Source organism: Melanerpes formicivorus, unplaced genomic scaffold, assembly GCF_026170545.1.
Source record: "Melanerpes formicivorus ecotype bairdi unplaced genomic scaffold, bMelFor1.0.p_v2 SCAF_4, whole genome shotgun sequence".
NCBI classification, from domain to species: domain Eukaryota; kingdom Metazoa; phylum Chordata; class Aves; order Piciformes; family Picidae; genus Melanerpes; species Melanerpes formicivorus.
In genome coordinates, this window is record NW_027142356.1 from 24,295,605 (window position 1) to 24,309,973 (window position 14,369).

Genomic DNA, 14,369 nt, shown 5'->3' on the forward strand with positions numbered 1-14,369 from the left:
CACACCGACCGGCCCGGCACTAGCCACAAGGCGGAGCGACACGCAGCGCCCACCGTCGGTTTGCACTCTGGGGGCCGGCCCCGTGCTTCTCATTGGTCTGCCAGCTCTGTCACTCCTGGAGGTGACAGCAGCGTCCCTGGGCTGGACTTCCTCAGTGCCGTGGCGGCAGCGGCGGGGCCGGCGGCAGGTGGGTGGCAGCGGAGCGGAATCGTGGCGGCGGGGGGGGCGCGGGGTCTGCGGCAGCCGCTTGCTCCGGGCGCTCTGGTTGGCGCAGTCGGAGCTCCCCTGGGGTGGACCTGAGCCCGTTGCACTGGGGTCGGGCCTGGGCCGGCCCGGCGAGGCGAGTGCCGAGGAGAGAAAACTCAGCTTCCCGTCGGGTCCGCGGTGGGGCTGCTGCCAGTCCCCGTACCGCAGCGGTGCGTATGGGAGACGGAGCTAAAGGTGGCAGCGTGGGGCTGCGCGGCGTAGCGCGGCGGCATGGCGGAGCCCCGCAGACCCCCTCCTGCTTGCCGCCTTCCGTGGCGCAGGACGCGCGTCCCCGGGCGGAGCCTGCTCGGGCCGGTGCGGTGAGCCAGGGGCGACGGTAGGTCTGCGGCAGGAGCCTGTGGGCACTGCTACCGCATCACCTGGTACGGCTAGCTAAGGGGCGAGCAGGGGGGAGCCGCCGTGGGGTGCCGTGGGGTGGAGGGGCAGCGGGTGTCCGAGGCCGCTGCCATCGTTCCCTGGGACTGGGTGAGCCCGCCGGGCACCGCAGAGATCGCGGGCAGAGGCGGTCTGCGGCTGGGATGCAGCAGCAGCAGCAGCAAGCACGGAAACCGAGAAGCCTGTATTGGGGGTGAAGGCTGGGAGGTGTTCTTACTGGGATTGCAAAATGGAGGTGATGTGGGTCTGTTATGATTTGAGGATTTTGTCTAATTTAAAATGATTTTTTGTGCGAGCGCCTTTTGCTTAGCTTTTATGGTTATACAATGGAAGTGCTCCCTTCCTGCCTTAACTCTTTCACTCGTAACACTTTGCATTCGATTGCTTTGTATCCCGGTATATACTGGACATTAGTTGGAGTAAAACGATGGCAGAAGGAAGGAGAAAGTGGGCTCGGAGGGTTAGCGGCAGAAAGGAGCAGTAAATTTCTTCATTATTAGGCAATATTAGTAAAAGAAGCACATTCGCTAGGTGAAATCTCGCAAATAACAGGGAAGGAAGAAACCTTGTTTATTTGTGCCCTGCCAGTTGGCATACCTCTTTATTAGGAGAGGTTGGTTGTCGCTTGTTTCAAGCACCGTATTTACTTTGCTGACTTTCCCAGGAAGGGTGCAGTTGTGATTGCAGCTAGGGCTTTAGAATGTGTTTGTGTGAAGAGACTGTATGTCGTGACAGATATTAAAAAGAAAGAAAGGGGGAAAAGGGGGGAAACACATCTTGTCATCATCATCTTTACATGCAGAATTATTTTACCAAACCAGAGCTGCTTTTTCACCAAAGGATAAATACTTAGTATGCCAGCTGAGTCTTATTATAGCAGAGTGTGGATCTTCTACCCACAATAGATTTCCTCAAAATAGTCCTCACAGCATGAGGTTTTCCCGTCTCTAGCTGAGCTGTGTACGCCCTTCACTGTTTTGATGGTGAATTATTCCTGGAATGTCAAAGTTTGGGGATGTTATACCTTCCTCCTCTTTATTTTTTTGATTGTTGTTGTTGTTATGTATGGGGAATCTCCACAAATGACCAGCTTTGCTGCATTGCATCTGTTACTATCTCTATAATGTGGGCTGTGTTGTGATCTGTGAAGAACAGGACTAGGTGATGTGGTTGGGTACTGCAGCTGTTGTGTTTTGCCCGTCGATTTTTAAGAGGGACTGGGAACTTTCATGTCCTAACACGCACTGAAAGAAAAACACCTTCACTAAGGGTTTGTTCTCTGAATATAAACATTCCCATCTTTGAAAGTGTATTGAGCTGAGTGGTAGGAATAATTAGACACTCTTTCGGATAAGTAAACATAAACCTTATCTTGGTTTTATATATGTATCTGTATGTGCAGATACATTTGTGTTCGTGCCTGCCCACGCTAGAAACCTTTCATATATTTAGTGTAAGGAGGATATGCAGCTTCTAGAGGTAGTTTGCAGCATAATGTGCATTTTTGCTTCCTCCCCTAATTCAAAGAGTAATGGCCTTCATCAGATTGGAAATGGACCATGAAATTGTCATTTAAAGCCTTGTTGTGTTTCAGAACACAGCTCCCACTTGAACACATGAAGTATTAAGACTTTCAGTAACTTGCTGTGAGGAGAATAAAGCAAACGTGGTTTTTAAAATGTGTGATGTCTTCAAAATAAATGAATTTAAAATGTGGCTTATCAGGCCATTTGAAAATATTTAGTTGTGCCTGTGTGCTGGCATGGGAAGTGGCTATGTTGTTTTCACTCCTGAATGCAGAGTAGTGCTCTCTCACCTTGGAATAGAGTTGCACAGGGATGTATCAGCAACATGTTTGCAGGATGGGAATGGAATTCAAGGGATGATTTAAAAAAAACCCCACCCAACTACCTAGAAGTCTAAGACCAGATTTTGTAAAGGGTCTGGCGTGCCACGTTCTCTGCTTTTAGGGGTCGTTAAACTTGAGGGTGCTTCAGAAAATCTGGCCACTAACGCGAATGAGGGTTGATCTCCTCTGAAATATCACCCTAGTGTGCATATGAATTACTGAGAATTTGAACTCTTCTGTTTTAAATAGTGTCTTACTCAGAGGAAAATCCATCTCTCACCAATCACATTGCGTTCCACTGCCCGTTATGTTAACTTCTTGCATGGAATATGAACACAAGGAAAGTAATTAAAGTATTTTTAGCATTTTAAATGAAATTAGCACTAGGAAAGGTACCTCTGGTCCGTGGGGGGCAGACTGTTCAGGAACACTTTTAGAAAGATATCCCAAATTAGTATTTAGCTCATACTGTACAATGACATTGTCATTCAGGTTGTGTGGTGGTGAAGATCTTTTCATCTCAGAGGTAACATCCACTTACACTAGCAGGGAATGATCTTTGGATCTTCAGGTTTGCTGCTGTTATGCTGCTTATATCCTTGTAAGAAGGTAATTCCCCAGGCTGAGTGAAATGGCAGTCCCTGATTTCTGCTGTCTCAGATGTCAGTTTTGAAATGACTCCCTGCCTTAGTGTTGCCACCTTCAGGGTGTTGCTAATGCTGGGTGGGTTTGTTTGTTCTGGTTTTTTCTTTCTGTTTTTTTTTTCCCCTCTCTTTGTTGTTGTTGTTTGGTTTTTTTTTAGACAGAACATGCAGTTTATGATAAGTGCAGCAATTGTGTCATTTAAAGCATATGCATGCACTTTAGTTTTACTGCATCTCATGGCATTCCTGTTCATAGTGTAGGAAATAATATAGTCAACAGACAGAGTGTCTTCCATCAGGCTTTTTGTGCTGAGGACAGCCAAGTACAGCGTGTACAAAATGATTTAACCAGACAGAGCCTTGTAGCCTGCTTTTTCCTCTGTCCATTGGAGATGGCCAGTGATAAGCATGTGTGTGGATGTGAATGAATTGTGTTATTCCATAAAAGAGCAAGGGCTTTTAGAGTTAAATGGGATTCATAGCATGCTTTAAGGCACCTAATAAAAGATCCTAGTAAACGGTTTGTGGTAGGAAATTGCACCACTGATGTACAACTGGTAAATCCAGTCCTCTCCCTCCCCCATCCAGTTCAGTCCTGCCTCAGTGGAAGGGACCACAGCTGACAGGCAGGGATAGTGGGGTAAGAGATAACGCTGTTGCTTGGGGCTTAGATTAGGAAAGGCTTTATTGCTAATACCTAGAGCCTGAATTAGCACCAGGCTTTGGAAACAAATCATATACATGCTTTTCCTATCTGGAATCTTGTTTCCTTGAGGTGCTTCAAGGGTTACATTTTGCTTTCTTAGCCTGTGTGAGGTTAGTAAGTGCTGCTGCTGTAAATTGCCTTAGCTTGAAACTTGGCATGGTGAGTCATAAGACTTGATGTCTTGGATCTTTCATTTTCTTTCCTTAATCCCTTTGCAGAAAAAGCTTTAATCGGTTTCTGGTTCAAGCAGAGGAGTTCTCAATGTCTTATTAATATGGCATGTTTAACAAATAACCCAAACCCACTGAGATTAGGAGTGACAAGAGAGTGTTACTAAAATCTTTCACATGCTGCTTCTGGAATGAGACCTGTTTCCCTGCCCCCAGCTTTTATGCATTGGCATTCTGTTGTCATTGTCAAGTGCAAGCTGAGCAATTCCTTGGGCCTTTTGTATTGCTATGTTTTCCGCTTCTCCTGTTACCCCACTCTGAAATCTGTGACTCTCACTGAGTGCAGCACAAAAGATAACACCTGACTGCTGGCAAGGTTCATCGGTGTTACCTGTCCACTGCTGTCAGGGCCAAACTGTCAGTGTACAACTCCATATGAATGTTTTGGTGGAAATTTTTGCTGTGCTGTAGGGACGTGTGTGTACACTTGGTTTGCAAGAATGCGTTTAGCTGAGGAGAATACTTCTTAATCTGGATTTATCGGGAATAATACAGTTCTGCTTTGACCATTGTACCACAAATACCTATGCTGGTATGTTCAGGATGAGTTTGACCACTTTACTAAGTGTGACAGTTTTAGGCTGTGCCTTTAAGAAAGATAGCTGCAGAATTCTCTAGCTGAATGTTTTGGTGTAAAAAGGGAAAACAAAGGGAAGATAAGTCTAAACGAATTTCATTGGTCAGATGTGAGGCTACCATAGCAATATATCCCTCACACTAAGGAGTGGGCCCAAATATAACACTATTAACTCTGAAAGTTTAGGTTTGGCCCTGTTAGCCTAAAAGGCATTACAGTTGGTTAGGGGAGTTGGTTGATTTATTTTTTTTCAAAGCAGAGTGATTTTTGCTGAAAAGCTTGCATCTGCGGGGTTTCAGAACACTTCTACTGCTTTGCAAATGGAGATGGCCGAGGTATGGAGGTGCTGACTCAGTACCTGAGCTGGCTTGATCACTCTTTTGTTTGTGTAACGATGGAGGTCCCTCTTACTGTCAGTCTGCAAGCCTGACAGTCATGCAGGAAATGCCGGTTTTGGTTGTTTCTGCCCGCTCCTCTGAGCAGTTTATCTCTGTAGGATCACTTGTGAGTACTTGCTTTATTCACATTCCTTCCCCTGTTTCTCTTTCCCAGGAGGGATACATGACTTGCTGAAAAGAGAGAAAATGCTATGCTGGGGTTACTCCTCTTTTGGACAGCCTGGGATAGGTAGCAACTTCCAGGTCATCATTCCTGAACCACAGGTGTATGGATTCATTCATGACAGAAATGTCAAGGAGGTGGCTTGTGGAGGAAACCACTCTGTATTCCTGTTGGAAGATGGGGAAGTGTATACTTGTGGCTTGAACACCAAAGGCCAGCTGGGGCATGACTGTGAAGGAAGCAAACCAGGTAAGTCTGCTTTTTTATACTCACTTTAAAGTATCTCAAGGCTAGTGGTCTGAGAAGATTATGGAAGCTGCTTTGTGTTGATTGCTCTGGAGGTGCAGAAGCTAGCAAAGCTGAAGATCACACAGCCCAGTAATGATGCTGAATAATATTTGCTGGCTCTAGAAAGCTAAAGCAGGACAGCATGGGTGGGGAGAGAGATTATCTAGGAAACACATCAAAGCAGAGCTGAGTGCCCTTTTATGAAAGGGAAGAGAGTGCCATGAGTCACAAGTACCTTTGTCTTTCCAGTTGCACCGTGTCCTTATGCCTACTGTAATTCAGTTATTGTTGGGAATTTTGTCCTTTTCATCAAAGAGAAGAGATCTCTGTTGAGTGTAGTTATGGAGGACAAACTTTATTTTGGCCAAGAGGGTGTATAGATTTTGTTTTTCCCTCATGGAAGTCACTTGTTGACTTGTGCCTTTACCCTGTCGTGCTTTCTTAACTGAGAGGATGATCATTATAGCTCAGATTAAAACTGCAGTTTCTACACTGTGTTTCAATGAGCAGAACCACAGGCAACTAATGTTTCTCCTTCCCTGGGAGTGGTCTAGTTACATATTGTTGTTTTGAGAAATTCTGAAGCCTTTCTTACAGACTTTCTTTTGAATCCTCGCTTTCCAATTCATTGTCTCCATGATCTTGTTGGTTTTGCAATGTGGTATGGAAACAGAAATACCTATAATATAACAAAAATCCCTCAGTGAGCGATTAAAGCAGTAAGACATCACCTTTCCTCAAAGTGCAGACTAGCCTCTGCAGGGCTAGGGGTTTCTGTAACGTACCTTGTTAGTGCACAATAGGGGTGTGCACAAAATAGCACAGTTCCCCATGTAGTATGTGTAAATCTAACCTGACTGATTGCACTGCTCCTTTCTTCAGTCAGTGTATCTTTTGTCTCTTTTTCTCAAAATGGGGTGGTAGGTGTTGGATGGTGAGTGTCTGTGGTGCTGGATTAGAGCAGCTGACCTTCAGTTTGCCCTCTCTTGCTTTTCCTACAAGTGGCTTCCAGACAATTACTGGAAGAGGTCCGGGTTATCAGGACTATTTAAGTACTGTCTATGCACAACCATTGTTCAACTTCTGAGGACTTGTAAATTTAAGATCTGGAATAAATGAGATGCTTGGTAAAAGGAAAACAAGCCTATTGAAAACTCTGCCCAACCTGATAAAGATACTTTATCCTGCATACAGCCTAACTGGCTGTGTGACTGTAGTGCAGAGAATCCAGAAATTCATTACTGTTTGGAGTGCTGTAAAGATGTGTAGTCTGAGAAGCATCTTTGGGCTAGCCTGCTGTTTACCTGTAAAATAAATGAAGCATAGTATAATAATGAAGATGGAGGCCTCATTGTGAGTAGAAGATCAGACTTGAAAGAGGGATCATGTGAATCTTGAATGTTGAAGTGTAGACCTCTAGCAGCTAGGTAATCCTGCCTTTAGCTAGGAGGGCAGTCTGAGATTTGGAAATGGAAATGTTCTTGGGTTTGATCCCAAATGTCCTTCTTCTACCCCTTAAATGAAGAGTCTGTCACTAAGGTGGGACACCAACTTCCAGTTGTCCTGCAGGTTTCACTTATTCTGGAAAAGGTTCTGCAGTGCTGCTTTCTGAGAAGCCTGTGATCATCATTCTTTACTGACGCAGCACTATTGGCTGTGCCTGCAATGGGATTTCTGCTGGCTGGAGCAGATGGGAGGGATGTGCTGTAAAGCAAGGAATAGCTTCCCTTTTGACCTTGTGGTGAACAGTTAGAGCAGTCTTTACAGCAACAGCACTAAACTGGGCGGGAGCCCTGCCCCAGATGCTGCTCTGTGGTAGTCTGCTTTGGCTGGCGGTGGTGTGGGCTGAGGCCTCCTGGTTTTACTGCTTTATGGGTTGATTCTGCCTAGCCTGTGAGGCAGCTAGAAGTGGCTGCCCAGCTCTGGAAGTGAGCTGCATCTTCTACTGTATCAGGCTGTCACATAGTACCAATTGTCCCCTCATGCAGCTCCTGAAGAGCTTCTCGGTACTTTAGAAATGCTTGTCATGGCCTGCAGAACCTCTTGACTGTGTTTGTGTCTTCCAAGGTACAAAAATATGCAGGGGTTCTTGAGTCTTTTGAAGGCTAGATGACTTCAGAGAGCTGGAGTAATCTTCCTGTTGCCCAGGTCAGAGCTCCAAAGAGGAAATTGCCTTTTTCTCTCCCTCACTTTTTGTGTGTGCATGTGAGGTTTACGCTACCAGCGTGCTAAAGCCTCAGTTCATTTTCCCAGAATATATGCTCATGTTGTTTAATCAGGGATGGCTATTGCCCAAGGTGATGTCTGCTTGGGAATATAATCCTGGGACTTTGCAAGGCACTGGACATGAGCCTAACCTTGTTCTTGCAAAGGTTGTAAGCTTTACTGATGATTGCTGTTGTGAGAAGAGTTGCTTTATTTGCAGTGAGTGCTTTTGAAAACTTTGCCTCCCTTTCTTCCCTTACTGTGTATTCAAAAATAATACTGTTTTCTCATGTTCTGCTGCTCCTTTACACATCTGTAGTGGGAGAATTGAATTTTGTTTCTCCTTCACGCTAGTCACAAAAATGTCAAACAGTGGCACAGAGCTGTTTCAGCAGTTCCTCGTAGAGGAGTATTAGAGGGCACCTTTTCAAATGAAAGAATCTTGATCATTAAAAAGCTGTGTTTACTGTCATATCAGCTGTGCTTCTGGATGTAATACAAAGACAGGAGAGAAGCCAGTGAAATGATTATTGTGCCTCTGCAGTTCAGGGAACGTAAATTACTGGGGGAGTGTGTGTCACTGAAAGAGAATGAGTCAGTAGAAGATTATTTTCTGGATGTGCCCATTCATTTACCAACATTGTGTTGGTAAATGTAGCATTTGAAGATGTCTAGTAAGTTTATCCTAACTAAATGATTTTTTCTTTCTGCTAAAAGCTAACAGAATTGTCTCCAATTCCCCACTTCAGAGCTATGCTGATCTGAAGTGTGCCAGTCTTGTGGGTTCCATTAAGAGCGAGCCATCTCCCCCACACTGTCATGTTATTTACTGTTTCATTCCTTCTTTGAATTGTGGTGGTTAGCAAGCTACTTGAGGAGTCCATCCCTATCAGAGATTGATATCTGCTTTGTTAATATTGAAATTGTTGGGTTTTGTCACCTGTTCCCCCTCCCTAACCACAGCCTGCAATCTGCAGACTGCAATCACTTGTCAGGGATGCAGAGGGGTAGAAGGTGTCTCAATGTTCTCTCACCATGACTATAGTTAGTACAGCTTCTCTCTGACCTGTCCTAATTTTTCCTTGCATTGTTAAGACACTTGGAGTCCCCAGAGGTTCTGACAATGCCTTAGGAGAAGCAACTCTGTGATCTTAGCTGTGGTGTGTTCTGCAAAGTGAGCCTGAACGTTAATTTCCTGAGCATCATTTGATGTTAACATACATTCTGTCTGTGATGGAAAGTGATAATTTTATGTTACAACTGTTTTAGGAAACAAATTTATTCTCTGTAGCTATCTAAATTTCCACTTCTTCAGCCCTGTAATTCACTTGGATTTTTTTCTTTTTTTCCTTCTTTTCTGATGCAATGTTTTGACTCTCTGTGGTGATTTCTTGCCTAAGTGTGTTTTATCTGAATGTGCAGGGCTATGCTCGGAAACAAAAGACAGATACACGTACCTAAGGCAAAGGTGCCTTTTAGGGTTTGGGCTGAATTATAGAAGGGTCAGAAATAACTAGCTGATTGTTAGGCAGTTGTCTTTAAAAACATGCTTGAGTCTGAGATATGTAATTATTTTTCTGGTCTAGATTTTGTCTTCTGCAAGTCACTTGGATTTGATTTAACTCTAGTGAGAAAACTTGGGATTTGGTAGTTGTCGTCTCTAGAGAGTTACAGAAACGTGTAGAGTCCCATTTGCCTTGATTTTGCCCTTTGGTATCATACAGCAGAGGGAAACATTTGTTTTGTAACCACATATCTTGTATGGGTGCAGATGTGCAGGGTAGTATTGCTTCTGTATGCATTGCAGAATCGATTTGCACACAGCCGCACAGCTAGAAACACCTTTGTTATGCTCAATCTCTTTCAAAAAGCAGGAAAAAACCCCCACCAAAACAGACTACTACATGATCCCGGTCCTCTGGATTTCTCTGCACTCAGTGGCCTTTCTTTTCAAACATAAATACACGTGGTGAACCTCAGCACAGGGTTACAGTGACCAGACACCTCGGTGTTCACTGTGGCATGCCTGCTCATCATAAACCCTTAACAGCTGAGAATTCAGATGTGACACCTACTTGGGAGGACAGTCTGTATGGATCTTCCTTTTTTAGCCTATTCCTGGTGGGTAAGAAGTCAGCCCTGAGGCCCTGGTTGATCAGAAGGAGGTGAGGTAGCAGGGCTCGTTTTGGAAGCGGCTGTGGAAGTGTGTGGTTGCAGACCAGGAGGTATAGTATAGCTGTTTCAATTAATAGCTAATGTTGAGAGCTGCTGATGGGTGGCAGAACAGTGGCAGGTGAATGGTTAGTTCCCCTGCTTTTCTCCTTTTTGCATGAGGAGTGAAACAAGCAAAACAGTAACTGCAGGAGTCCTCACTAAGCAGGCTTTTTATAGAGAATCTGAGATGGTTGTGTCCTCCCCTTGGGCATGGAGCTGAGGCTCAGCACACAGCTGTTGCAACGTTTCCCAAGTGCTCTGATATGGGAGAGTCCCGCTTTGCATTCATCACACTTTCTTGACACCCTGAAATCAGAGCCACATGCTGCAAAAGGTGTGGTAGAGGCATGGCAACCCTGCTTGTAGGCATTGGTCAAGACAAGGCCTGCGCTCATCCCTTTCCTTCCTTTGATTTCTCAGGAGCTGACCAGGCTGTTGGGTTGAAATGCCTTGATTAGTGACTGCAACAGCATCCAGCATCATGGATTTGTGCCATGGTGTGTCCATCTCATCTGAATTAGTGGAATTTGGGCACTGGTATGATTTTAGGTTCAAATTTTAGAAGGCTGAATATAAAGAGTACTTCATTTTAGTAACAATGTGCATATGATTGTATGAGAAATAAAATCAAAGGAAGTGCTTTCCTGTAGTTGTTTTAATTGTGTGTGTATTGCAGTGACATGTTTGGCTGAGGGCTCTGAATATGCCATACATTTATGGTGGACTCTTTTAAAGACTTGCATAGTCTGGATCATGAGAATTGACTTCTACCAATACTCTGAGACTTCAGGATTAGGAGATCTAAAACTGAGGAGAGATGAGGTTCTTTAGGAGACCCCAAACCAATGGAAATCATGTTTCAGGTTTCTTGTCAGTAAAGAAATTTATAGTCTGAGCCTGAAATAGCTGTAATGTAACTCCAAAGTGCTGTCTCTCAAAACATGTGTTGTTGAAACTACCAGGTTTCTCTCCTGATTTCACTTTGAGAGGTGGAAACAAGAGTGAGGCCAGGGAAGCAAGATACTGTTTTTTTGGAATCAGTACAGCCTATTTTACTGAGGATCTGAGGGACCGTTTTAGTGTCTCAAAAGGCAGAGCTGCAGTAGGGATGACCATCTTTTTGTCCTTTAATTGTGGATGTGTAGGTCAGTTTAGCAAGCTGAAGTTGCATTTATTGTGGTCGTATTTGTTATTCCTGCATTGTGTAGTATTCGGGGGCTTTCTGAAAGTGCAATAAAAATAGAGACTGTCTGTATGCCTGGCTTTGAAGAAGTGTGAAACCCTGCTGTTGGCATGGTGTGTGGCACTAATGAATGTCACCTCCTGCAACTATACTGATGCTGAAAGGTCATTGTGGGATAAAAGCGGTGGACAGCTCTGTGTGTGTGGTGAGGTAAAGGGAGAGGGCAGGAAAGAAACTGGAGGTAATAAATGCAAGTTTTCTGCATGCTCCAACACTTTTGTACTCAGCATGGTTGTCTGTGCTGGACAAAAACAATGACTTTGGTAAGCTGAATGCCTAAGTGGGGCTGAGAGTCCCCACTTCTAGGAGAGATTTCAGTAGTTTTGCTCCTGATGTCAGCTGGAAGTTCATCATTCCTGTCTTCAAGATATGTTGTGATACAGCTGCAGACAATGATATGTAGATATTGGGCAACTTTTTTATAGGTGGGGGTCTGTGAATGGACATCTGAAATAAAAAACCTCTCTTCACTAACTCAAAAAATTATATTCTTACTCCTGATAAAGCAGCCCAGGTGCTTTTCCTCAGTAAGGATGACTTTTCCCTTGCCTTAATAGCCTTTGTGTGCAGGTATGTGCTTTGAAGTAGCAAAGCCTGAGTTTGGTAAAGGTGAATGTAAAGCATTCTGTGTGATTTAATCTTGAAGGCTTACAAAAGTGTGTAGGGTCTTCAGGATGAATGACCCCTAGCCTAAGAAAAAAAGTGTGGGCTTGTTTTTCAGTGTGTGACTAGTGTATGGAAAGACTGCATCTGATTCTGGCTTGTCAAATGTACTTGTTCTTGGTCTGTCTGTAGTCATCAAATCTTCCAGAAGATGCATCACTCTCTGTGATAAAGATTTTAGGTTTGACTCTGGCAATATTAAGCAGCCTGGTACTCTTCTTTAGGTTATATTGGAAAGAAGAATTAATATCAAAGATCTTTGTGAAGCTCCTTTTTCTTCTCAGAAATAAAATATTGTTGACACTTCAGGCTGTTAGCAGAAAACAGCTGTGCCTATGCTTACTCTCTCAACACCTGACATGTCTTCTAAACAGCTGCCTGTCCATATAACCTCACCATAAAGGAATGCACAGATGCTCTTATTTCCTTTTGTTAGAATGCTCCTCAGATCTTACAGTAGTGAAAATTAATAAACTTATGTAAATGTTTACTAGGACTGTGTTAATTACCTCCCTTCCCCCATCAGCGTCACAAATACTGGTTGAAAGTGTCACTGCAAAGAAGCATGGTGACTGGGATGTCATTGAAAGCAAGGGCAGGGGTGCTGTACTGAGTCTGCAGTGTGCAGGTGTGGCTTTTCAGAAATGTGTGGCTCTGTCATGCAGATAACTGCAGAACAAAATAAATGGGAGCAGCGAGGAGCACACCAAGTGCTTCTGAAAATCACATGCTGCTTCGTCAAAGCCTAAGGCTGCCATAAGTGACTGCCAAGCACAGCCACCTAGAAAATGTATGCCCTTCTTCTAGAAGAAAATACAAAATGCCCATGTGAAGGCTAAATGCTTTCTGTTTTGCAAAACTGCTCCAATAATGTGAAAAGATGTCAAAACAGCCCATTTCCAGCAGCAAACAGTGGAGTTAAGCCCTTGTGGCTCGTTTACAGTTTGTATGGCATACAGCATTGGTATCTGTCTTGCAAGGACTTGGAGATGCTTCACTTTGAGCCCCCTTCCCATCTACAGGTTGTAGATATTCCTGGATCTTTGAGCCTTAAATCCATAGAAGTTTGTCAGTATGTATGCCGGAAAGGGCTGTGTTGAGGCAGGTGGGAAGAGAGCAGTGCTGTGCTTGGGAGAGTACTGCAGGGAAGAAACAAATAGATCTCTCTTCCTTGCAGCACTGGAAGGTGGATTTGCTTAAGTGGAGCTATCAGTTCTAAGCTGGTTGCCTTTTCACAGTTACAGGTTGGATCAGTAGTTGCCGTAGGACTCACCCATGCATCTATAATGGACTGTAGTGAAGGGCTTATTCTTCCTTTTCCCTGATGCACTGTCTCTGCTTGCTCTCAGGATTGCTGTGGCTTTTCTTGGAATCTCTTAGGCAGGAATAGAGCTTTACACTGAGGTACCAGCACATCAAATCCAGTGTCTCTACCCATGCATCTAATTCCTCCTTCTGCTTCTGATGTCCATCTTCAGACTGTTGCTCAGGTGTAGCGTGTCCTGCCCATGCCAGAGTTGCTGCCCTGGAGCCATAGCATTTGCCAGGGTGTGCATAGTGGACACTGGTTGTTCCTCAGCAGTCATGGCTCACTCACATCTTCTGTGCTGCCAATGGCCAGCAAGAGTGGTTGAGTGACCACCTTGACAGCTCTGCAGTGACCTGAAGAGAACATGTATTTTTCCAGTGTTCCTTTCACAAGTCTTAGTGCCTTTCCTTTTTGAAAGAGCTGCCTGCCCTTGTTTTCTTCCAGGGTCTGAAGATTGCTGACTATGCCTGTGCCAGTCTGCCTGTGGCTCCTCAGAGTTGCTCAGAGAAGCTGTGTCCACTAGACAAAAGGCAGTGATTTGAGGAAGTCACAGGCTTTCTATGGCTATGTGTGATGAAGGATTTTACTTTCTCAAGAGTAGATGTCTGCTCTCACAGCTGTGAGAGGGAGTAGCTGGCAAAGTACATACAAAGTGAGGTGTCATGGTGCCCTCTCATTTCTTACTTTAGATTTCTGCCTTGACATGACCACAGACAGCTTTATGAAGTGGTGGCAGTGCTAAATAACTAAACCAGCCCTTCTCAGATTTAAGCCTGTAGGTAGCTATGCTAAATAAATTAATGAGTTGTATTGTACATGGCAGGGAAGTCATCTCAATAAGTGTCATTGGTGAAGAACTGTTGTCTCTGTTACTTGGAGCTGTTAAAGCTCTGGTAATTTGGTTGCAACCAATGCTGCTTCAGTCTCTCTGCTCAGTCTGGTTATGGTACTGCTCCACTTCCTGCTGCATGTGCAGCAGCAGTTGACAAAGTTCATAAAAGGCCTCAAGATTTGCAATTTGGAACCCTAAAACTCAACTTCCTCTGTGGATACAGTAAACTTCAATTGCAGAAATTCAAAGGTGATTGCATGTTGATGTAAATCTTTGCTTGCTCAATACTTCAAAGATTTTGCCCCATGTTGAGAGAAATCTGAAAATGAGGTGGGCTGCCATACATGTGTGGGAGCAGCAGAGAGTAAGCGTAGGTGTTGTACAGTGGGCTGTGATTTCCCTGTGG

General features: G+C 44.4%; 1 protein-coding gene across 4 annotated transcripts in view; it reads left to right on the forward strand.

Moving 5' to 3' along the window:
* The window catches only part of HERC3 (HECT and RLD domain containing E3 ubiquitin protein ligase 3), a 52,003-nt gene continuing 37,634 nt past the window's right edge, over positions 1-14,369 (forward strand). For 3 of the 4 annotated variants that reach the window (XM_068137337.1, XM_068137341.1, XM_068137342.1), the window contains exon 1: positions 5,201-5,458. In XM_068137337.1, coding sequence (XP_067993438.1) covers positions 5,233-5,458 — 226 coding nt within the window. In that variant the 5' untranslated portion in view covers positions 5,201-5,232. Of the gene's footprint in view, positions 188-5,200; positions 5,459-14,369 lie in introns of those variants that run through there. The other variant, XM_068137338.1, reaches the window with a different exon arrangement.